The sequence below is a fragment of the Chrysemys picta genome, chromosome 7 (assembly GCF_011386835.1).
Source record: "Chrysemys picta bellii isolate R12L10 chromosome 7, ASM1138683v2, whole genome shotgun sequence".
NCBI classification, from domain to species: domain Eukaryota; kingdom Metazoa; phylum Chordata; order Testudines; family Emydidae; genus Chrysemys; species Chrysemys picta.
This window is the reverse complement of record NC_088797.1, coordinates 80131472-80157801: the sequence shown is the minus strand read 5'-3', so window position 1 is coordinate 80157801 and position 26330 is coordinate 80131472. Positions and strand designations below refer to the sequence as shown.

General features: G+C 42.8%; 1 protein-coding gene across 2 annotated transcripts in view; it reads left to right on the top strand.

Annotated features, from left to right (window-relative positions):
• Positions 1-35: 35 nt before the first annotated feature.
• Positions 36-26330, top strand: part of ANK3 (ankyrin 3) — a 548316-nt gene continuing 522021 nt past the window's right edge. For both annotated transcript variants that reach the window (XM_065553406.1, XM_065553396.1), the window contains exon 1: positions 36-326. In XM_065553406.1, coding sequence (XP_065409478.1) covers positions 279-326 — 48 coding nt within the window. In that variant the 5' untranslated portion in view covers positions 36-278. The remainder of the gene's footprint in view (positions 327-26330) is intronic.

The window sequence follows — 26330 nt, the reverse complement described above, 5'->3', positions numbered from 1 at the left end:
GGGCCGGCCCCGTGCTCCGGAGCCTGGAAACTTACCGCGGGGGGCGCCTACCCCTGCAGGAGAGACGGGCCCAGGCGACGCGGCCGCGGTACCTGACCCTGCCGCTCCCCCTTCGCCTCGCAGGGGCGGTGACCTGGGGCAGCTCTCGCTCGCGGCGCGGCCCCAGCGGCAGCAAAGCCTGAGCCTGGGGAGCCAGCGGCGGAGTCCGAGGGACTGCGAAGTGGGAGCCACGCTGAGCAGGAGGGGAGGTGGGGAAAGCGCCTAGGAGCCCCCCCAACATGGCCTCCTCCTCTCCCCCAGGCGGGGCGAGCGGAGGCGTGGATCAGGTGAGCCCGCTGCCTTCTCGCCCCTGGCGCCTTTCCATCGCTCGCGGCCCCCCTTTTCGCTCCCTTCCCCGCCTCTCGCTCTGTTCTGGGCGTGCGTCCCCGTCCCCCCGCTCGGAGCATTGCTGGGGCCGAGAGACTGCCGCACACCTGGCTGGCAGGGCCAGCCGGGGTCGCCGAGCAGAAGTGGGGTGTTTGAGCTAATGGGGTAGCACGGTTGTCCCGGCAGGACGGGGGTAACTCCGAAGTGATCCGCGAAGGGAGAGGTGGTCGGTTGCAGTCGCTGAGGGTGGTTAGCGCAGGTCTGGCGGGTGTGTGCCAAAGGTGCTCACACCTGCAAATGCAGGGAATCATGAACGGCCTTAGGGACTGAAAGGTACTGACTGGAGCCTGGGGCTTGGATGCCACTGGGTGAAGTGAGAAAAGAACTTCCTGCTGTGTAAGAACTAGTGTTTCTGCTGTAGAATATGAACACTGTAGTAAAATGAAATACGGAGGCGCTTGGAAATCCTGGCTTTCTCTTTCCCTTCACGCTTGTTTCTCTTTCAAATCAAATGCTGACCGTGCTGTAAAAAGATCAGGAGTACTTGTGGCACCTGACTGTGCTGTGTTCTACTCCTAACTTGCATGGCGAGTAATCCTGAGAGAGGAAGGTGCTTTTCGATATGTCTGTGGCAGCCTGATGGTAATAAACAGCTGGAAAGTGTGATAAACTGAGATGGTCTGGAGAGGGTCATTCTCCAAGTGTGGGCTGCACTACTTCAAAATGACTTTTTTTGGAGTCTTGCACTTTATCGAAAGGAGACATGCACTAACACAGTACAACTGAGTGCACTGGTGTACATGTTTTGCAATACCATAAAGCTTCTCCTTTTTAGGACTCCTACATTCCTAATGAGTTGAGTTCCCTATATGTCGAGGCTATTTTTCATACAGTATCAAATCATATTTTTGCAATCTTTTTGAACTTGGTTTTTAAATTTAAAACAAAATAATTGAAATATAATTGAAGTCTTTCTTTTCCCACCCAAAGTATGAAGAAATTAGATGTTCACAGATGCATTTTATTTATAAAGAAAAAATGTACTATAATAAACATCTGTTTTTTGAACATAGACATTTTTTGTTATAATATACACACAACAGTTGGGAGTAGAATCCAATAGCCCTTATTCCCATTCCAGTTTTAAACTACTAGACTTCACTTCTTCCAAAAATGATCGATTTTTTTTTTCCCCTTCCTCATTTTTTTCCCCCTTCCTCCCTTCCAATGCACCTTAGATGTTTAGATATTTTATTTATAATGTGTTCAGGTACATAAGATTAAATTTTAAATTATATTCCTGAATATATTGGTGCAAATTATGCTTGAAAGAATGGAGTCCAAAGATGATTGATCATGCTTGTACCCCTTTTCTAATGATAAGAGTAGAACACAGTCATTTTTGAAAATATCAGTTACAGCAGTCATATGTTATTTACAGTATTAAGTGTACAAACTACATTTCAGTAAACTAACTCTTTATCAACATGTGCTTTTTTGTTTTTAAACAAATATTTAGTTTCTTTTGTTGTTGCCTTTATTTATTTATTTATTTTATTTTATTTTATTTTATTTTATTTATTTTTTAAACAGTAAAGACAACATGGTTACAGGATGTAAACATTAACCGTCTGTCTGAATCTACAATAGAGATACTTTCCATCTGTTGTTAACACCACTGCCACTCCCCACTGGTAGTGAAGTGGGCTGTAGTCCACGAACGCTTATGCTCTAATAAATTTGTTAGTCTCTAAGGTGCCACAAGTACTCCTGTTCATCCTCCATCATGTTATCTAAACTGTACTGACCGGGTCACTGTTTCTCAAATGCGGCCGCCAGGGCCTTTTCTTGCCACCACAGCCATCTGGGCTGTGATTGGGGGGGTGGCGCAAAGCAGTGGCCTTTCTCCCAGGGCTGCCAGCAGTGGTTGGGCCCTGCCCCCCTCCGGAGACACAAATGCTGGAGGTGCAGGCAACTGGTGAATTCCCCACTTTCCCGGGGGTGGGGGAGGCAGGCTTTGGCCACAGGGCTTCAGGCTTCATCCACACAGGGCTCTGACTCCAGGCTCCAACCCTATGCTCACCGCCCCCACCATCATCCCTGGACCCCACTGCCTCCCTGTCCACCTCCCCATCCAGGGCTTAATTTGTCCCAGGGCTTGCTGGGGTTGAATAAGTCTGCTGTGAAAAGTGATATTAATATATATACAAATATCACTTTTCATAGCAGAAGACTTACCAGCTAGCAAGTCTTGGGGGGGGGGGGGGGGAGCACAACCAAAAAAGCAAAAGCAACAACAACCACAAAAAAGACAAGAACATGCAAAGAACCTTAATTGTGTTTCTATTCTGTTTAGGTCCAGTAAAGAATAGAGACTACTATAAATTATTTTTATTAGAGTCTGAAAAAAACCCTACATAAGTAAATTACTATGATTTGGACATGTAGATGTGCATATTTATTTGTTTTTCCTAAAGTTAATTAAGTATTTTAGGAAAAATTGTTAGTGTGGCCACCAGCAAGAGTTGGTGGCCACACTCTGAGGCCACCAAACAGTTTGTTCTGAGAACCCCTGAGCTAGATAGCATGATAGTTAAAACACAGACAGCTAGTCCATACTATTGCTTTCACTGTTGCTACCACTGGTGGAGCTGCCACAGTGGGAAATTTTGAAGAAAAATGCTAGTGCAGTCACAGCCTAAAGGTGCACAAGTACATTAGTGACAGTTCTACTTCTCCCTGGAACTCCTTTCTACTCAGCGACTTTATTTCCTTGACTGGATGTGCACAGATCTAATTCCTTACACCAAATCTTACTGCTGCATTACTATAATTTTTATATGGCTTGCATATTTTTTTCAGAAACATGATTAACTTTTCTTATTCTAACAAATACAGGCGAGTCTCATCTTACACGCATTTAACATGCGCGAATTCAGCTTTGCGCGGTTGGCAACTGGTACAAATAGCATATTACTTGTTAACTGTTGTTTCTCTCCTACCCTTAGGAGAGACACTTTCATTTTCAGTACTGGATATTTTATGTATTATACACTGACTAGCTGAACAAAACTTTTCTATTGGGAGGGGGTGGGGGATAAGGAGATGTAAAATTTTGGCAACATGCCTAGAACTTCTGAAGCCTCTTTCCACTAAAACCGAAACTGTAAGATTATCCACCTTGGATTAATTAGAACTTTAGACTTTATCCTCTGTGTGTTGTTTGTTTGGGGGGGGGGGGGGGTTTGCGCAAAAAGGAATAATCTTCCTAATCATTGTCATCCAGGTTTTTAACAACATTTTGCTAATACTTAAAATAGTTAATTGCAATCTGAAGACCTGATGCTAACTATTTCCTTTTAGGATATAGTGTGGAGCCTCATATTTTTCATGATATTTTTTCTTCTTTTTTTAAAATGTTGCATGTTAAATCAATATGAAATGATCATTTTTATCCTGTGAAGACCAATGGGCTAAGACCAAGGCTCCAATCCTACAATCAGATTCAATAGGCCCCAATTCAGTAAGGTGTTTATGCGTGTGCTGAACTTTAAGCATGGGGACTACTTGAATGCTTAATCCTAGGCATGTACTTTGTTGAATCAGAGTCCCAGTGCACTAAACCCTTTCAAGACAGTGGATCTACTTGCATCTTCAGTGTCTAAGGTAGTAATACTTAGAGTTCCAAATGTCTGCCTGAAGGATATATGGACACAATTAACGTTTCAGGTAATTCTCAAGGGGGCAGCTTCAAAACTTTATAATGAAATGGTTGTGGCTCAAGCTACCTTTGAGGAAAATGTTTGTTTATTTTTTGGGCACTACTGAGCACTGGGGCTTCAAAGGACCTAGGTGTCTGAGGCCAATCTATGCTAAAGCCGGCATAGGTTACCATCACTCAGAACTGCTCTAAGCGGGGTAATCTGGCTTTGATTCCCCACCCACAAGTTCTTATAAAGCCTCTGTATTTAGGGATTGATCCAAAGTCCACTGACATCATTGAGGGTATGTATCCTCTGCAATAAAACACCTGCAGCTGGCCTGTGTCAGCTGATTCGGGCTCCAGGACCCTCTCCCTTTGCAGAGACCCAGAGCCCGGGATCCAGCCTGAGCCTGGACCTCTACACTGCAATTTTAAAGCCTTGCAATCCGCACCCCACGAGTCTGAGTCAGTTGACATGGGCCAGCTGCGGGTATTTTATGTTAGTGTAGACATACCCTGAGAGTCTTTCCACTAACTTCAGTGGGCTTTGAATCAGGCCCTTAAATGTAAATATTCTGCTTTCTTTCAAGAAGTTGGGGGTCCCCAGATCTGAATGTCTTTCATACTTACAATGGCTGATCTCAGAAAAGAGGCATGTTTTGAACAAGAGTTGGTCTTTTTAGTGGACTACTGAAATATTTTTTTTGACACAAACTACAGTCCAACCTCCTAAATTCACTCTCTCTATGTAGAGAGAGTGCTCGACTCATACCCTCTTGATTTCAGAACAACCTTGCATCACCCACACACCATTGCTGTGCTGATCTATGCAAGAAGAGTCTCTAGGCACAGTTTAATGGGCACAGACCATGTTATTTACATCTTTTATCTCCAAAGAATATCTTTCAAATACTAATTTATTAGGTATAAGTTTTTATGAAGACAGTGTTATCCCTTTTGCTTAGTCCAACAATTTGCAGTTCAAAGGATATTTACTTGGGTATCAATATTTGTTTCTTTATTTGCAAATACCTCTCCAAGTTTATTCTAAGAAATGTACTTATCCTTTGAACCCCGTAGGCTGCTGAACCAAAAAAATGGATTCTTTTCTTAGCGGTTATTACACAGTATGAGAGAGAATATAACATAGTTATATTAGCTCACCAATAAATACAATTAATCATGTATGGCTGGGCTATATGTGTATTTGAGGTTTTAAGAGTCACAATTAGGACAGCTTTGGTTGCTACCTATCACATTGTAATACCAAGTATTGTATTCTGAAAAGATAATTTTTTTGTTTCCAAAAGTGCATCTCTTTCAAAATAAAGTGGAGGAATAAAATATTTTTGTTTCTTTTGTGGCACTCATGTTTGATGGTATTGTTTCGAGTGAGTGTTAACCTTAAAAGGAATGAATTATGATAGGTCAGTACCAATAGTGCATTTTGTCCTATATACTGGTCTCTGGACATTGTGCAGCCCTCAGCCAATTTGTAGATTGCCTGAAATCTGTAAAAGGTCCATAGTGAATGTTAGGTGTAACTAAAAACTTCTGTACTTTTGTTTGCAATTTGATTTAAAAAAATATCTTCTCTGGGTGGGGAAAGAGAGGAGTCTGTAATTTTGTAATATAAAAATTGTCATAAATTCAAGCTCTATTTTGTGTGTTATATAAGATAAGTTATTGATTTAACAGTAGTAGCTTATATACAATCTTTGTATATTTTTATGAAATATAGCAAGTTTTTATTTTTGATATATTGAATGAACAGGCCAATGTGAACTAAAGGACTATAGTTCCATCAAGGAATTCTGGTGATATGAAGAACAGTAAAGTGTAATTTATGTACTCATCAGAACACTCAAAAGAAATGACAATTCCTCTATTAAAAGTATCTATACATGTATTTTACAGATGGGAATGTATGGCCCACAATTTAAATAAATAAATAAATTAATGGAGATATCCCATCTCCTAGAACTGGAAGGGACCCTAAAGGTCATTGAGTCCAGCCCCCTGCCTTCACTAGCAGGACCAAGTACTGATTTTGCCCCAGATCCCTAAGTGGCCTCCTCAAGGATTGGACTCACAACCCTGGGTTTAGCAGGCCAATGCTCAAACCACTGAGCTATCCCCGGGGGGAGAAGGGGGGATGTATGATCTATACAGGTTTCCACGAGAACTGTCCTTTCTTTTTCTTCCTTGTCTCTTCACTAACTTTGCCTCAATCTTTCTCCCACCGAAAGTTCCATAGGGACTGTTCTAGGTGATATCTTCTCCACCTGTTTTTTCTCACCTTTGGGAAGTCCCTTTTGTCTCCTGTTCTCTGGCAATCTCTCTTTTCCCCCTCCCTCCCCCGCGGCCCTTCAAATTATTCTCTGAACTTTGTAATCCACTAGTGTAACATTACTGTTTATCTCGCTTGTGACCATCCATTATATTATTTTGATCTAGATTACTGTTTGTGTACCATTGTATGTTATCTAAAGTGTGGTCATTCATGATGTACAGTATATTTCACATAAAACTCTTTACAAATGGTGCTTTCAGTTTTTGAAATTAATTTGTGAAGGAAAAAGTGCAGTATTTTTGGCTCTTTTTTTTTTTTTTTTTTATTACAGAAAAAGGCCCAGTCCTGCAGACCGTAATCAGGTGAAATACATGTAGCAATGTTATAGTCCAGAAGTTCCCCAACTGTGTCCTGGCTCCTCTGTTAGTCCTTGGAGCACTTCCTGTTGTTGTTGTCCAGTGACTTGGTGCAGTTGGTTCAGGATTCCAGGTGTTAAATTTCATTAAAATACGTTGAATATTTTTCTAATATTACTATTCTATGTAAGCAGCTGCTATAGCTACCATAGAGCTGTATTATGATTATGAATGGAGAGGAATTGTTGAGTGATAGCCTATGGGAGAGGAGTTATCCCATAAAAATCTTTTTGTATTAAGATGTTTTCCATGCAGTGGAAAAAGTTTCAGGAGCCATGCTCTGGTCACTTCAATCTCCTCCAGTTTGCTTCTCTGCCCAAATACTGCCAACTCTGATCTTGCAAATTTTTGTTAATTTCCAGAACAAAAACACCTAATCTAGACTCAGACTGTAGGGCTGCAGTTCCTTCTGATCCCCCATGACATTGAACTAAAATTAATTACAATTACGTATGCATAGTTCTTCCTATAATCTCCGTTTATATTTCGGTAGTTGCTGACAAATGCAGACAATTATTTCTTGCCAGGTACTCCCTAAGGGTATACTTAGGACTGTGCCCGTTGAGAGATGCTACTCAGAATTTCCATACAACATCTGATGTATGCATCATAATTTTATCTACACGTGGTACTGATTTTATCTAATTCTGATTTATAACATTGTATGAACTTGCAAGAAAAGTTTCTACCGAACAACATTTAGTAGTAGTAAATGACCTAAGATTTTTCATACACCTTATTTATGTCAGCGCTGAAACAAAAATTGAATGTTTTGCATTATTCTTCTGTTTTAGAACTTCTGAACAACTTTTAGTGGCAGCTTCTTTTAGTGGAAGGTACTAACGAATACGAAATTGAAGTGACAGTGTGGACAATCTCTTGTGCATTTCTTATGGGAGAGGCTAGATGACTTTCTGAAATAATTGGTAGGGAGGAGACTGGTTTTCAAATTAAGATATATTCAGGATGAGCAAACTGTGCAGGCAGTTGACTTTTTATTTTCTTATATCTTTGAAAGTAATGTACATTTAAGCTATAAACAAATGTTAGCGGGAACAAAATGCAGCTAATAAACCTGTTGTGATGGAAAAGGAAAGATTATTTTATTATTGTATAAGCATGTGGGATAATTTTGGTGATCCTTCTAAAGCAGTGGTTCCCAAAGTGGGGTTTGCGAACCCCTGGGGGTTCGCAGAACGTTTCAGGGGGTTCGCAAGAAAAATGTCATTAATGGCGGCCAGAGGACTCTGCTGGGACCCAGTTGCAGGGCAGACAGCCCGAGCCCCAGGGAGAGTGGGGCTGGGCAGTTTGAGTGGGCAGCCCCAGCCCTCCTCTGTCAGCAGGGGAGCCAGCAGCCCCGAACCCCAGCACTCCATGCGGGGTACAGGTGGCAGCTCAGATCCCTGTCCTTGTCAGGCGGGGGAAGTTTGCATCCAGGGTAGTCAGCAGGAGGCCACACTGAACGAGGGGGGTGGTCCAAGCTAATTTGTCCCTCCCAGGGCACCTTCCTCGACGGAAGAAAAGCTGTTTGCAAGCCAAACCAGCCAGAAGCATGTTGTAGCCAGTGTAGGAGTGTTAAGGTGTCTCAGTAATTGTCCTTCTCTCTGGAGTGCTGACTTGCTTCAGTGAGTGGATCTTCTCAGTTTCTAGTTTGTTGGTTGTTAGCAGTCTCTCTGTTATTTTTATTAGAACTTTTGTACACAAGTTCAATGGATAAGTGGCTGAAAAAGGAAAGTGTAAAGATGCTGGAACCAGCTAGTGTTTCCTCAAGTCCACACTGTGGAAAATCTAAGTCTAATGATCATGATGGTCCTGGAAAGTCACTTACAAAGAAAAGAAAATATGACAATGATTATATAAAATATGGCTTTACATGCATTGGTGATCAAGAACATCCAAAACCACTGTGTGTGATTTGTGGTGGTGATCTAGCAAACAGCAGCCTCAAACCTTCTCTACTTCAGCACCATTTAGAAACCAGGCATCATGCACAACTCGGCAAGCCTGTTGATTTTTTCAAGTGAAAATTAGCTGAGAAGAAAAGTGACATTACCAGTTTTATATCCAAAGCAAATACTGATAATGAAAATACACTTAAAGCATCATACCACGTGAGCTACCGCGTAGCAAAAGCATCAGAAGCCCATACCATAGCAGAGAGCTTGATTGGTCCATGTATAAAAGATGTAGTTCATTGCATGCTCGGAGAAAAGGCTGCAAAAAGGATTGACATGGTACCTTTGTCCAATAATATGTTGTCACGAAAGAATTAATGACATGTCAAATAATGTAGAGACCACAATTGTACATAGAGTGAAAAATAGTCCATATTATGCTATACAGCTGGCTGAATCAACTGATGTAGCTAATCTAGCTATTTTGCTACTGTTTGTACATTATGTGAATGAAGGTATGGTTGAAGAAGACATGTTGTTTTGCCGACCATTGGAAGAACGTACAACTGGAGAAGATATCTTCAATCTGACTAATGCATATTTTCAAGAAAAGGAAATAGATTGGTCTTGTTGCCTAGGCATTTGCACTGATGGGGCCACATCAATGATGGTGAAGTATACTGGATTTGTAGCTTGAACAAAAAAGGTTGCATCAAAAGTCTCTTGGACTCATTGCAGCATCCATAGACAAGCCCTTGCAACAAAACGCATGCCAGAGGGACTGAAGGAAGTACTGGACAATGCAGTGAAAATGGTGAATTTCATAAAATCATGGCCAACAAATTCCAGAATATTTCACGTACTTTGTGAAGAAATAGGTAGTATACATGACTGTGTGTTGACTTATACTGAAGTTAGATGGCTCTCAAGGGGTAAAATCCTTGTGTGCTTGTTTGAGGTTAGAACAGAAATCCTAGTTTTTTTTTTTTTTTCAACAGCCACCCTTTCCACCTTGCCAGCTGTATGGAAAATAATTTCTGGCTCCAGAGCCTAGCTTATTTAGCAGATATTTTCTCAAGAATTAATGACCTAAATTTATCTCTTTAAGGCCTCAATATAACAGTTTTCAATGTGCAAGAGTGAGTTGAATCCCTGATAAAGAAGTTGCAGTTCTGGGGAAGTTGTTTGGAAAACAATCAAACTGAGTGTTTCAGTAATCTTCATGACTTCCTGGCAGAATATAAACTTCAGTTGGATCAGTGCACTAAAACCAATATAATTGCACACCTAAAAGGACTTTGCACAACTTTCAGGGAATACTTTCCAGCTATGTCAGGCGATAATGACTGAATTCACAACCCTTTTGATGATCCCACTTTCTCAACACAGATATTAAACACCAAGGAAAAAGAGAAATTGATTGAGATCTCCTGTGATTACGAACTGAAAAGGAGTTTCAGAAATCTATCATTGATCAACTTTTGGCTGAGTTTAAGAAACGAGTACCCCTGGCAGAAAAAGCTGCTGCAGTTTTGTTACCATTTTCAACAACATACTTATGTGAGAAAGCATTTTCCTCGTATGCACATCTGAAAACCAAATACAGAAACAGACTTGATGCAGAACCAAACCTGAGACTTTATCTTTCTCCAGTGGTTCCAGACTTCCAAGAGCTATGCAGAGCAAAGAAAGCAAATCCATCACACTGAGGAAATTTAAACTTAAATCCCTGGAAATATTCATTTTTAGGAGGGAGTTCATGAGATGTCACATTTTAGTGAAAGGGGTTCGCGGGCTGTTAAAGTTTGGGAACCACTGTTCTAAAGGAATCTGTGACTTTGCATGTTTTTTGGCTTCATTAATTTTCCATATTTTTGCCTCTCATTCTATTCCCCCTACTCTTATTAAAGTTCTCAGCTTTTCTTTCTCCTGTCCTTCACCTCTCTGCATCTGTGTTTAATCTAGCTACTGTCACCCCTTTATCCCCGCATCCTTTCCTTATCTTGTTCTCATTTCTTTCTGATAACTGAATGCTGCTCTGGGCACTTCAAGGATCACACTCTCTGTTGGTGCAGTTTCCTCAAAACACCTGCTTAGTTTTAAGGTTGAAACTCTGACCTAGCACTGTTTTGCTTTAGGGTTGAGGGACAACCTTCCATGCTAAAGAATGGACATAACAAAATTGGAAAATTATAGGTTAGTTTTGGCCTGTCATTTGTTTGCTGAGATGAGTCTGGCCTTCAAACAGAAGACTGATATGTTCTTCAGATGTTCAAAACAGTTTGAGATGAAAGTACAATATTTGTTTTCTCTTTTTCTCCATCCCATGGAATATTTTTGCGTGGAGGAACAGCTACCCAATTTTTACACTCCTTTACTTGCATCATAAGACACCTTAGGTTTTGAAGACATGATCAATAGCACATGTTGGCTTTTACCACTCCCCAAAATATCATTGATGCCAGTCAGGCCCAGACTGTATAAGAGCCATCCTCATATGAGTGTGCTGAACTTGTTGGTCTGAGGAGCACAAAAGTCAACCTCTCTCCTTTATGTAATGACCTGGGCTGGCCTAGTAGCAAAATGGCAGATATTTATCTAACAGTAGTTTAAGGCAGGGTTGGTCTGAGTAATCCTCCCTCCCCCATCTCCTCCTATATTCTGGAACATCATGTTTGGGCTGCGGTTAAGTTCAAGGAGCAGAGTACATAGTTTGCTTACAGAAGCACTGCCCATCCTGTGCAGAGGATGTTGGCACTACTGCAATTAATTTTATTTTGGATGATGGGGAAGAGAGAGAAAAAATTATTCTGACTTTGTAAACTGGTAGTATGAAAAAAGGTGTAGGTTAACTTTTGGACATAATAGCCTTAGTGTCCTCTTTTAAATTATAGCCTCAGAGTACAATAAAACAGTAAATACCTAAATCAAAAGTGAGTCAATTGCTATTTCGCTCTAAGAATCAAAGAAGCAAATAGACTTCTGGAGGAGACTCATTGAATTACAACATATATTAAGAAATCATGGTACTGTGGGGAAATGTTAATTAACTTGGCAAAACCAGAAACAATAGCAGTGATTTATCATTAACTTTATATATCTCTAGAGCTTCTTCCTGAGTAAATTTGAGAATTTGTTCAGAACTTAAAATTACTTTTTATCTGCCAAACAAGCAAGTGGTTTCATATTTTTCTATATAGGAGAGCTTACTGAGGCTCTTTAGAAACAGGAAAAGTTGGGCATGGCTCTAATTTTTTTCTTTTTTCATTTTTTTTTAAATTTAATCATATGCTTTGTGCAAGAGAGATCTCCTGGCTCCTCTCTCCATATGACTATTTCTCTCATGAGGGTATAAGTCTAAATTAAGACAGCATAGTATGGTGGTCCTTTGTTTGTCTACTCATCTGGCCCCTGCAGGTGTAATATCCGAGTACTTCACAAACAGTGAGGTAGGGATATGGCTGCCCTTCTCACAACAAAAGTAATTGGATAAAGGAGGTCAGAGATAGAAGTGTGCCTTAATAACTAGGGTGTTCAGTATATCCGCCACCAACATCATACAGCTACCAATTCCTCAAAAGTACTCAGGGATTTAATCCTTCACGGTTTATTGAAAAAACTGTATTGTTTTAAATAGGAGAGCCTCTCCAAGGTTAATCCTCATTGTCCTTTCTAGTGCAGCAGACAGAAACTCCTTCTGTATTGGCTATAGGGAAGAGGAAATGGTGTAGCATGTAGGCACAAACCCTGAGAAGTGGGTATGGGTTGCCCCAGTTTCTTCAATAAACCAAGGTAATCCAGCCTTGCAAGTCTCTGAAAGGAGAGCAAGAAGGCCAGGTAAGCCCCTATGAGCTACTTTCATAACTGAGTGAGAAATTGGAGGCCTGGCGGTCAGTCTCCCAGAGCAAGGCATTCTCAGGGTTCCAACTTTGAGGCCTAATAAACAGGACAGGAAAAAGTCCAATATATTTCTAAAACTGGACCTGCCCTCCCTGTGACTCTTTTTTCTTGTTTGCCAGTGATGTCATAATACTTCTGTGATGCAACAAAGCCCCCATTTTACAGATGGGGAATTGAGGCAAAGAGAGATTGAAACCTCAGTCCTTTGCTCATGTGTATAAAGTTAAGCATGTATATGTTTGCAGGATCAGAGCCTATGTGGCTTGCCCAACATATCTGTGGCAGGGCTGGGAATTGAACATTTCTGAGTCCCAGTCCAGTGCCTGAACCACAAGACCATCTGTTCTCTTATGCATTAGGTCACTTGAGTCTTTCGCCATCCTTATGTTGACTAATTTTGTCATTAATAAACTTTTCCACCTTGCTGTCCACTGTCTTCCAGACAGTTGTTAAATGTTGAACTGTACTGTTCTTTGGGACACCCCACTGTTCCTTCTTTCTTAGCTGAGAATTATCCATTTATTCCTCCTTTTCTCCGCTGCCCCATTTGCTAACTAGCATTTAATTCAGTAATTTATCTCTTATTCTTGAGGTTACCAATTTTCTTTAATAGCCTCTTGCTAAGGGCTTGATTGAAAAAGTGTAAATTATAGCCATTGATTCATTCTTCTGTTCAAGGAATGTGATTTTCTTCTGGCAGCCCCTTCTGCTTATCCAGCTAGCAGCCTGTAATCAGGGGAACATCAATTATCCAACCCCTCAATTTCCTTGGAAGTTTTGTGTGTTTCCTGCCATCTTCATAAAATTGTTTGGATTCTGCTGTTTGTTGTCGTCATGACTGCTCCATTTGGGGTTGGTTCTTCAAGCACTTACACACATAACTTTACTCAGGTGAATAAAGTTATTCAAACGTGCCTAACAAATTCCATAGGTTTTAAAGTCAGAAGACACCATTGTGATCATCTAGTCTGATCTCCTTTTGCAGGATGAGGCAGGTTTGGGAGCTTTGTTTCCACTGTGATCGGTGTTTTTGTTTGTTACTCTTACAGCTTCCTGCAGTAGTTAAAAATCCAGGTGTTTAGAGCTTACAAGATAAACATTTGAAAGTAGTAGGGTAAATATTGTGCTCTTTGAAGGCTAATGTAGTTTTCAGATCTTCATTAACTTTCTGTTTGAAGACTCCAGAGGAAGTGATTTTTGAGAAACAGTTAAATAATGACTGGTAAATTGATTTTTGGTGGTGGTTTTTTAATTTTATTTTTTAATAGAATGTTTACCAAAAAGAGCAAAATATGGTTTACAAAGTTTGATTTTTATTATATGGAAAAGTCTGATTAAACATTTGAGTGTCTTTTTAATGTTAAGAGTGTCCATAAGTTTCTAGGAAAGTGCCTTCTTCAATTTTTAATTTTGTCAAATACCATTATAATGACATGGTTATACTATGAAGAACAGATAATATATGTAGTCTACTACTCTAACTAGTTGAATTGTGGCTCAAACTAGTTAAAAAGAAAAAGTCCATACAAGCTATCCATTCAGAATACTTTCCTTGTATGGCCTGTATTGTTTTTAATGGACTTCTTCATTGCAAAGCTTCATTGTGATCTTATTATTGGTGTAGGTCAAAAGGGGAAGGTTGTTAACATTCCTTCTGCCCCTCTACATCATCATCAGTAGAATATTCCCCTCCCCCTCCCCCCCGGTGGATATTATTCCTTTGGTGTTTTGGTTTTGGTGCTGGTGGTGAAACTTTTTCTTGTTTGAAGATGCCTCTCTCCAATAATTTATAAATAAATAATAGAAGAATAATAAATATCTTTAGCTTTTGATTACCTTGATTTGTAGTTAATAATTTAATTGCCATTGCTGCTTGTTGCAACATGTTCATGTTCTGTTAGACAATGCATTTTAAAATTTTACTCACTCATCTAGGAATTACCACAAGAAGTCATGATGGAGGAGCCACCCGGCCAAATTTCAGGGAATAGTGTTCTGACCTGGTGCACCAGGTTGCAACACTACTCAAATCGGGGGTCCAGGGCAAACTGACACTTTCCCTCACCCTCTGCCAATGGTATACACGCTGAGGGCGGGGTGTAGCATGCATATGGCTGAGGGCGCCACTTAGGGTGACCAGATCACTGACAGGAAATATCGTGGGGGGAGGGGGGGGCAAAAAAAAAAAGCCGTTTTGCAGGTGCTGGGGGAATTAGCAGGCCCTGGCCGTGCTGCGCCCCCCCCCCCCCCCCGCCCTCAGGGCCCCGGGCACATGCGGCACGTCCCACCGCCCTGCGGGGAAGGAGCCGCTGGAGCTAGAGGTGCGGGGCTCCGAACCCCGGCAGCGGCGGGGGAGAGCAGCTCAGGGCCGCGCGAGTGGGCACATAAACTTTATCAGCTGGGGGGGTGGGGGGGAGATCCTGTCCGGCTCCTCTCTCTTCCCTGTAGGGGGGTAGCGTTCCCGCCCCGCGCCAGCATGTTTCGCTGGCCGCCGCAGGCCAGGTAAGGAGCCGAGTCCCCCCTGCCCCCTCGTCCTGGCTCCTCAGCTGAGCGGCATTCCTCCTCCCTCCAGGCTTGCAGCTGGAATGCTGGCACAAGCCTGGAGGGAGGGGGTGGTGGCCGGCTTCCAGTTCCTGGAGCTGGTGAGTAGGGGTACTGGGCGGGCAAGGGAGGGCTGCCAAGGGGGCTGCTCCCCCAGGAGGGCGACGGGGGGCTCAGCTGAGGAGCGAGGACAAGGGGGGAGGGGTGGACGCTACCCCCCTATAGGGGCGAGGAGCCGCCCAGGGTCCACCCCGAGCCAATAAACTTTACATGGCCACTCGTGCGGGCCCCGAGCCGCTCTCCCTTGCCGGGGTCCAGAGCCCCCCCCCGTCACCCTCCTGGGGGAGTAGCCCCCCCCTGCCCGCCCGGTGCCCCTACTCACCAGCTCCAGGAACTGGAAGCCAGCCACCACCCCCTCCCTCCAGGCTTGCTGCCATTACAGCAACAAGCCGGAGAGGGAGGAGGAATGCCATGTGCTTGGGTAAGAGGCGGGGCCAGGGCGGGGATTTGGGGAGGGAGCCAATGGGGGAAGGACGGGGTGGAGTCGGGGGGGTGGGCGAGGGCCCTCCAGGGAGGGCAAAATTGCTTGTTTGTCCAGTGTCCCGACCGCACATCGGTCGGGATGCGGGACAGTCCTGATAAAATCGGGACGTCTGGTCACCCTAGCGCCACTGCACATGGGCACAGGAATCCATCTGTGCAGATCCTGTTGCAGAATCTGGCTCTTAGGGACTTGAGGAGGGCCTCAGCCTAGCAGCTAGCTCTGTGCGGTCATAGGGGGTCTATCCATTAGCAGGCCAGGTGTCTAGGTGGCCTAATTTTGAGGTGTGCCAGGCACCTAGCAGCTCGCATTGAAGTGACTTAACTCCTAAATAGAGGAAATAATTATACTCCAAATAATTAAAAATAGTACTACTACTTTGGATATGATTTTGAAGTTTGTGAGTCAGCATGCAGTCATTAACTGAGAAGTAATAATGACAAATAGAAGAAAAATGAAAATAACCTAATGTTGATAGAGAAGCAGAGAGCCACAAACAGTGACAGGCTTAAAAAAATCAATCAATCTGAGACTGACCTAAAAAACTCTTGCATTTAAAAAAAAGAATGACTTTTTATATTGAGAGGATCAGTTACAATAAAATTAATTAGAAGCTTACTGGTGTATATAATCATTTTATACCTGCACATCTCAGAAAGTTCAAAGCACTCATCTTTCCTCCCCACAAAACCCAAAGGCATGCAGTTATCCAGTAAAATTGCACACTTTGTCATGTTTGATTCGTTACATGAATTATCAAGGGCTTTTTGTGCTAATTATGCAAGGTTTTTCAGACTGTATTTTTGGTGGCAGCACTCTTCAGTCTATAACTGCTTCCACCAGGACACCACGCACACAAAATCTGAATTCAAAATGTTTCACGTAACACAAGGGGACAGTCTTTGCCAAATATAAGAGGGCAGATCCTATTGAAGTTAGTGGCAAAACTCCCAGTGACATTAGTAGGAGGATTTCACCCAAAGTCTTTAGAATGTTGGAGAATCCAGGTTGCTACCAAGACAGGAAGGATTAATGATATTTACTTTTCCTGTATAGTTAGTGAATTTATATGCTGACAAATTGAATAAATATCTAATTAAGAGGGGTACATATCCCCACGTCAGACTTCTGTGTGCTCTTGCCATTTCCAACTTTGTCCATTCTGTCTCAAGTCTGTTCCCTTATTGCTGCTGCTTCTAATGGCTTGTCTATGTAGGAGATTTTTCCAGGTGTACTGGCTTAATTATATTGTTATAATTTTCTTATGCAGACACTCTTACTCTGGAATAAGAGTAGCTTTTCCCCCTCCCCCCCCCCCCGCTTAATTTAAATTGCTTCTTAAGTGATATAAGTTACACTGGAAAAGGCCTTGTCTATACTATATAGTTTTGTTGACAAAAGTCAGCTTTTGTTGACAAAGTAGTGGAAGTGTACACACTACAATGCTCCTTCCACCAACAAAACTCTCCTGCTATGCCAACAAAATAAAACCACCTTGATGAGTCATAGAGCTTTTTGCAGCAAAGTTACATCAACAAACTGTCAGTGTAGTCACTGCGCTTGGTTATGCGGTTGCAAATGGCCTCCAGGAGGTGTCCCACAATGCCCATGCTGACCGCTCTGGTCAGCCGTTTGAATTGCCCTGCACCCAGGTATACAGGCATCTGCCCCTCCACTTTTAAAGGCCCAAGAATTTTTGAAATTCCATTTCCTGTTTGCTCAGCGTGGAGAGCTCACATCACATCTTCCCAGCTGACCATGGGGGATGCATGCAGCAAACATTCTCCAGTTGGAGCACACCTAAGTTGTTGGATCTGCTGGCTCTCTGGCGAGAGGAGGCCGTGCAATCCCCACTCTGCTCCAGCCATAGGAACTTTGATACCTACGGTCTGATATCTCGTGACATGTTGGATAAGGGCTACGAACGTTACACGCATCAGTGCTGTGTGAAGATAAAGGAGTTGAGGCAGGCGTACCAGAAGGCAAGGGAATCAAGCTGTCACTCTGGTGCTGCGCCAAAGACCTGCCACTTCTATAAGGAGCTGGAGGCCATACTCAGCGGCGATCCCACCTCCACCGCCAAGAGCCCTGTAGAAACCTTGGGGGGCTGGAGATAGCAGACTAAGCCCCAAGGATGAGGAGGTCAAGTTGGAGTCTGAGATGCGACAGGTTGTCCAGTACCGCGGCAAGCTAGGATCTCCTCTCAACCTAGGAGGGTTCAAGCCAGTTCCAGCACTCCATCTTTAGAGTGCATGATGCAGGAGAAGGGAGCTCTGGTAAACCATCTTTTTGAGTTGATGCTGCTCGGTTATATGAGGTAGAGTTGTCTTTTGCTTTGTTATATGCTAGAAGTAGGTTAAGGGATAGAAATGTACAAGAGAAGCTGCATCTGCGTATGCTTCACGTTCCCCTGTACGGCTATGGAGTGGGACAGAATAGTGTGTTAATGCACACTGGAATCCTCCAGGGAGATCTCTAGGAGACTTTCCTGGAGGTACTCGCCAATCCTCTGCCAAAGGTCCGTTGGCAGAATTGCTTTGCTCCTTTCCCCATTGTAAGATGTTTTCCCGCGCCAATCAGCAATCACTTGTGCAGGGGCCAAAGCAGCACACAGCCGAGCAGCATCGGGACCCAGTCTGAAGCTGCATGCATGCAGGAGATGCATCCTTGCTTACCTTCAGGAGTGAGATATCCGCTTCAATGACCCTCGCCTGGGGAGAATGGTGGCAGAATTTACAATTTTGTCCTCAGTTGCTTGCAGCGATTCCCTTTAAAGAAGTGCCTAGACTCTATCCCATTTTGAGCCCCCTCCCTCCCCCCACCTCCACCCTTGGGGAAAGTTTTCACCCTTAGCCTCACAAATATTATGCAGCATACAACAGGCTGCTATGACTATGGGACTATTTTCCTCATTTATGTCTAACCTGCCATAAAGGCAATGCCAGCGAGCTTTTAATCTGCCATACGCACATTAAACGGTCATTCTGCACCTGCTCAGTCAGTTGTTGAAGCGCTGTCCAGGTTTCCTATGTAAGGCTTCATGAGCCATGGGAGTAATGGTACGCTGTGTCTCCTGGGATCAATGTGGGCATTTCAACATCTCCCATGGGACTTTTTGGTCTGGGGAAAAAAGTCACTGCTTGCAGTTTTCTGTACAGGCCAGTGTTCCTGAGGATGCATGCATCATGCACCGTCCCTGACCACCCCGCATTGATGTCAGTGAAAAGACCAGGATGATCCTCAAGTGCTTGCAATCCCATAGAGAAGTACCCCTTTCTATTAATGTACTCTGTCACAAGATGGTCTGGTGCCAAAATTGGGATGTGTGCTATCTTTCGCCCCACCGCAGTTAGGGAATCCTATTGCCACAAAGCCATCCACTATTTCATGTACATTTCCAAGAGTGTCAGTCCTTCCTAGCAGAATGCGATTAGTGGCCCTGCACGTTTGCATTACCACAGCCCTAATGGTGGTTTTCCCAACTCCAAACTTATTCGCAACTGACCAGTAGCAGTCTGGAGTGGCCAGCTTCCACACTGCGATTGCCATGCGCTTCTCCACCATGAGGACAGCTCTCATTTTGGTGTCTTTGTACTGCTTCAAGCTCGGCACAGAGTTCCAGAAGGGTGGTGTGATGGGTTGGATCACAGAAACCCCCTTGGGAGTTGCCACCCAATCTGCCAAGACTACCCCTGTTTCTATTTTCCCTGCCAGCTCAGGACTCCAGCACCCTGTCTTGCTGAGCCAGACACTCCTGTCTGCTCCAACACAGACCCAGGGTCTGAATTACTTGCCCCAAAGCTGCAGTTTTACCTGAAAACAGCTCACAGAAGTGTGCTTGTCTTTAGCACTCAGCTGCCCAACTTCCAGTGGGGTCTAAACCCAAGTAAATCTGTTTTACCCTGTATAAAGCTTACACCCGGTAAACTCATAAATTGTTCGTCCTCTCTAACACTGATAGAGAGATATGCACAGTTGTTTGCTCCCCCAGGTATTAATACATACTCTGAGTTAATTACTAAGTAGAAAGTGATTTTATTAAATAACGAAAGTAGGATTTTAAATGGTTCCAAGTAGTAACAGACAGAACAAAGTAAGTCACCAAGCAAAATAAAATAAAATGTGCAAATCTATGTCTAATCAAACTAAATACAGATAAGATCCTCACCAGTTCCAGAATGCTCCCTTTTACAGGCTAATCTCCTTTTAGCCGGGTCCAGCAATCGCTCACACCCCCTGTAGTTACTGTCCTTTGTTCCAGTTTCCTTCCAGTATTCTGGGGGTGGAGAGGCTCCTTTAGCCAGCTGAAGACAAAATGGAGGGGTCTCCCACGAGTTTAATAGACTTTCTCTTGTGGGTGGAGACCCCCCTCCTCACTCCTATACCAAGTCCAACTCCAAGATGGAGTTCTGGAGTCACCTGGGCAAGTCACATGTCCTTGCATGACTCAGTCTTTACAGGCCGAAGCCATTGTTCACATGGTATCTTGTATGTCTCCAGGAAGACTTCTTATGTGGATTGGAGCATTCCAAGATGCATTGTTTCCCCAAGTGCTTCCTGATCAGGTCCTTAACCTTGCAAATTCCTTCCTATAGAAACTGACCAAATACCTCACAAAGTTTACTTAGAAACCAAGCAAGTACACAGCCCATATTCTTAACCTCAAGTAGAAAATGATATATGTGTACACCCCCCGCCCTGCCATAAAGCCTTATGGGGTACACTGTCACAGGTGGCTTCCCACATCTGAAAGTTCTGCAGCCTCTGCTTGTCATCCCAGACCTGCGTAATGATTTGATCCCACCACTCAGTGCTTGTTTCCCAAGCCCAAAAGCGATGGTCCACCGTGTGCAGCTGCTCCATGAATGCCCGAAGTAATCTGGTATTGTTTCTTTCCATGGCACACAGGAGGTCAGGCACCTCAGATTCCTGTTCAGATTGGGAGCTCATGATATGCTGCAGGACCAGTTACGATATATTCATAACAGTAACAACAACAGTAGAGAGCTGTGCGGGATCCATCCTTTCTGATAGAGATGGCAGGTGAACTGTAAACACGGGCCATTGAAAAATCGTGCAAAATGCAATCAGAAGCCCATGGAATGATGGGACAGGAAAAAACTAAATCATGGAATGTTGAGCCCACACCCCTGATGCACTGCGATCCAGTCCACCTTCCCACAACTCCTAGCTGCAGAAGGCGTCGAGTAGCACAGTGGGTTTGCTACACACAGTGCACTGCTCTCGCTGTTGATGCTAGAGCACCAGCTGGGGATGCGCTCCACTGACAGAAGGAGCGTTGTGTGGACATGCAAAAGTTATGTAATCCTACTGTTTTTGGATCATCGCCATAACTTGCGTCGACAAAACTCCTGTAGTATAGACAAAGCCTTATACTGGAATTATACAAGTATAACAATAACACTTTAAGGTCACACTCTACTTTATACCACCATAACTCCCCAGGTAGGCAAGCCCTAAGAGTGTATATGACATTAAACGAATGAGAAGCTCTTAATTGAATTAGATATTTTTATTATAAACATAGTAATATGTCCCAACAAGGCTGCCACGATTAGCTGGACACCCACATCCCTACCTTCCTAATTAATTTAAAGTAAAGTAAAATATCCTTTTGGCAAAATATGTAGCTGTAACAACTAAGTCAAAATTGTTCAATGATCAAGAGAGGAATCTAATCAAAATGAAAGGAAATATTACATGTCATAGCTTGTAGGATGAAAAATAAGCGTGTAAAGATAATTAACTAGAATTGAATAATTTTCCACAGAAAGAGAACTTACTCAATATTGTTCTTGTTTAAATTTAAGCATTATGGAAGAAAAAACTTGGACAATTTGAGTCTGTTCTGTACATCTTCTAGAGATAGAGATTACGTTGGCCTATCAGATTTTTTTAATAGAGCACCTCTTACGAGGACTAACTTTACTCATAACCTTCAAAAGGTTTTATTTTCATATTTATGTAGTTCTGTCACTAATGATTTTTGTGTGTTTTTTGCCGATACCACAGTTCAGGTAACAAACCAGTACATCATAATGGAGACTTCACTCATCTACCGCAGAACAGCAATTTATTTACTTAGCTTTTGTGGTGATTTTTAGGAGCATATTCACAGTTAACTGAACTAAGACTTTCAAGCTATGAGTCAAAACCTAATACAGGTCAGGTGGCTTCCTGGACAGAGAACTAACAGCCCTGGACACCTATAATTTTGTCATCTACTTATTTTTTTTTTGTCTCAGTTCAGTAATGCACACTATAGATTAGTTTGGCAATTTAGCAAAATAAGCAGATTGTTTTCTGCATGAGGGACATTAGTGTCTGGGTGAAAAAAAAATTCCTAACTTATCGCTAGTGTAAATGAATCACTTGAATGTTTTATTTATTTGTTTTGCTATTATGTATGATTATAAAACTCCTTTGTTCATGTTTTTATGGCAGCTGTTGCTGATGTAAGTATAGCAAGTGCAGCTGCACTATTCACTCAAAGCATTGATCAGTTTTTTTTTTTTTTTTGTCATAGTAAAATCATGTTCAGTACTTAATCTTTTTGGAATCCACATTTCCTGATTACCAAACTTTAAGAACTCGAGAAACACTGCTAAATTTATATTTGTATGTGCAGATTTAGCTTTCACTTGAATAAATGTCCCTGCATTAGAAGTAGCTTTATACAGAAATCCTGTGTAGCATAATGGGATGGAACAGCTCAGATATAGTGAAAAAAATTATTTATAAGAGCTTGCAATGTCTAAAAAATAACTTAATTACTGTCACTTCAAGCTATTGTATGCTATATTGTCTTTTGCAATGGTTGAATTAAAATGAGAGAGTTTTTTTTTTAATTGATGCCTGTTTCACAGTCTTTATTCAGTGTCATATTTACTGACCTTAGTTGCTACTTTTTTCTTCATGTTAGTGTAGCAGATTCAATGCAGTTAAGATGATAAACTGGTTCCTGTCATGCATCAAAAGAATTGGAAATTGTCTCTCTTTAGTTTAGAGGTGCTGAGCACTCACAGCCCCCTCTTAGTACAGTTGGAGTTGGAAGATACTTGGCTTGTTTTGAAAATCGGACAATAAATTTCTATTGCAGAATTTTAGTTTTGGTGATGTATTGATCAGAAATAACCCAGTTTTTCCAGATTCCAGGTGGAGTTTGCAGGGCTGGCATTTAGTGTAAAAACAAAGAGTGAGTCATTGAGACACAAATATGAAACTCCCACCGTGCCATTTTTAAAATAATTTAAGAGTAGAACCTTAAAGCATAGTAAATAATAATAACCCCATAAATTACTAGGCCTGAACTACCATGGAAATACTTTCTCCATATTGGTGCACATGGGTATCTGATACGGGCTGGCGGGCCCCTTTAACTACCTGTGACTGGCTTCTTTCAGGAGAATGAGTCCATCTGTAAGTAATTAACTGCCTAGGTGACTGGCAGCTAACTGGCTAATGAGCCTCTGCACCTGATAAAAAGACTACCAGAACTCAGTTAAGGAAGGTTTCTCCTAGAGAGAGGATGCTCCTAAGAAGAGGAGCTCCTAGGGAAATAAAGCAAGAGAACTCCCAGATAGCTGCAGGATGTCCAGCTTCTGAGAAGTGGTGTGGTACCTGAAGAGCTGCCATCCACAGGAAGGAAGGCCCTGGAGGGGCTCTGGATCCAGGGAAGGAATCTAGGTTGAGAGTGCCTCAAGGTAAAAGGGCTTGGATGTGGGACTGCTGGATTTGGGTGGGACTGATTAAACTCAGAGTCTGCCTCCCTCCTAAGAAACCTGGGTGGGTCTTTCTTGTGTGTGTCAGACTTTCCATTAATAAGAGAGACTGTCAAAAGAGAAGGGGCATTGTTCAAGACATAAAAGCCTTGCTGAATGTAACAACCCAATTAAATGAAGGCAGGGGGTGCTAGCAATACTGTACAGGGGGAGCATGGGAATGGCATGTGTCTTTGACAGGTCTCTCAAGGCAGGTAATAAAATGGACAAAAGAGTGCAGAATCTAGTAAGGCCCTTATAAGAGTGGACTGACTCAACCATGTATCCATATGGTCTGAAAATATACGGTAGTGAGGACAAAACCTCTGCCTCTCATGAGTGGTAGAAATACCTTTCCTGTGATGGAAAGGTATTTGAATTAAAATACAGCTTGTAAGGACAGGCGTGTGGAGGGAAGGTGGAATGAAAGGGAATGTGGGAGAGGGTTGGAGCAGACAGCCAGTCAGCATGGGAGAGAATGGCCAGAGTAAAAGCTCCAGAAAGAAGTCAGTCACTGATAACATTATCAGTGTCCACTGCTGCAACTGCTTGTCTCGGCTCCTGCTGGCATGACCATGGCTGACTTCTCCCAAGAGCTGGAGGAGGTCACGTGGAGCTTGGTGTCTAGTAAATGGCTTTCTCCTGCATAGTTCTGGATGTGAGAAGTTCTGGGGAGGAGAGGGGTAATCCCTCCGACTGGCTCTTCTCTCCTCCGTGCCCCTCCCTATTCCACATGTATCAGCTGTATCTGGGGCAGCTGCATGTTTCTACTGCTGCTGGCTCTTAGTTTCTGTCTGGCTCCATGTGTTCAGTAGTGTTTTTGCAGGTTCAAATCATACATACTATTTCCTTCATGGAAGATTTAATGTTAAGAGTTCACACTCTTATGAAGTGGCCTAATGTTAGTGCTCTTTGCTAAGTATAAACATGTGATGTCCTTTTCTTAAATCAGTTAGAGATTTGCTTTGTAAAGGAAACCTAGAATGTTTTTTAATTTGGACTTTTTACCATGCAATTTTAAAATGCTTCTGGCTCAGGTAATTTATAATCTTGGCTTCTGTGATTATCTGGATTTGAATTATTCTGGGCCAATGAGTAGTGAAACAACGACCATGAGTTTTGAAAGCTCAACATTGCTTTTTAAAAGTAACTTATATTTACTTTATATTATCTGTACTAAACAAGGGCCTGCTCTTAAGCCCACTGAAGTTAATGGAAGTCTTACATTCTAGGTGAGTGACACTACCAGGTGTTGGCTGTGATTTTTGGAGTGACAAGCTATGATGATGACTATTACCTTCAATTGGCTTTGATCAGGCCCATTTCTTTCATGTAGGAGTCATAAGAACAGCCATACTGGGTCAGACCAAAGATCAATCTAGCCCAGTATCCTATCTTCTGACAGTGGTCAATGCCAGATGCCCCAGAGGGAATGAACAGAACAGGTAATCATCAAGTGATCCATCCCCTGTCACTCATTCCCAGCTTCTGGCAAACAGGCTAGGGACACCATCTCTGCCCATCTCGGCTAATAGCCATTGATGGACCTATCTTCCATGAACTTACCTAGTTCTTTTTTTGAACGCTGTTATAGTCTTGGCCTTTACAACATCCTCTGACAAAGAGTTCCACTGAGTGACTGACCTGCGTTGTGTGAAAAAATACTTCCTTTTGTTTGTTTTAAACCTGCTGTCTATTAATTTCATTTAATGAACCCTAGTTCTTTTGTTATGAGGAGTAAATAACACTTCCTTATTTACTTTCTCCGCACCAGTCATGATTTTATAGACCTCTATCATATCCCCCCTTAGTCGTCTCCTTTCCAAGCTGAATAGTCCCAGTCTTACTAATTTCTCATCATATGACAGCCGTTCCATACCTCTAGTCATTTTTGTTGCCCTTTTCTGAACCTTTTCCAATCCCAATACATCTTTTTTGAGATGGGACAATCACATCTGCACGCAGTATTCAAGATGTGGGTGTACCATGGATTTATATAGAGGCAATATATTTTCTGTCTTATCTAGCCCTTTTCTGAATAATTCCCAACGTTCTGTTAGCTTTTTTTGACTGCCACTTCACATTGAGTGGATGTTCAGAGAACTATCCACAATGACTCCAAGATCTCTTTCTTGAGTGGTAACAGCTAATTTAGACCCCATCACTAGTCTGTGGGGTTGGGAGTAGAACCTATGTCTCCGAGGTGCAGGATAGCCAACGCCTCCATGCCACTACCCAGCAGCCAAATGCGTTGACCCTGTGGAGAGAAGTACCACAGGATGTCCCACTTTGGAATGCTGGACAGACAGCTGCCCTGGCCCCTGCTTGGTCCAGGAGCCTGTTTAAGTGCAGAAGGAGTTCCAGGAAATTTCTATGCAATGAGGTGGACTCCCCCGCCAGCCATAGTGACGGACCTGCCTGCAACTTGCCTCACTATTGGATTCCTGACTCTGGCTTGGAACCTTGGCTTATGCCCTTGGACTTCAACTCTGATCCTAACACCTGGCTCAGCTTTTGACCCTGGCTTCAGTACTTGGGACTCCAACTCCACCTTTTTACCCCGGACTCCGTTCCTGCCTTCTGGCATCAGTAGTAGGACCCTGGCCCTGACCCTGGTCCTGGTCCTGCTCCTGCTCCTGCTCTCAGGCTACTACTGTTAGTCTCTGATCTCAGTTCTGACCCTGACCTAGGCCCCTGAACGCTGATGCCAGGCCTGACCACTAGGCCTGACCAGCAAAGCCCTGGTTGTGACACTTGGTAAGTAGCATTACCATTAATTGCTTGAACAGCTAATGTTTCTCAGTCTTGGCTTGAGTTACTGTAACTCCTGTGGTGGTGATGATGATGATTGATGATGAAGGAAGTAGTTCATAATACTTGTATTACTTGACAAT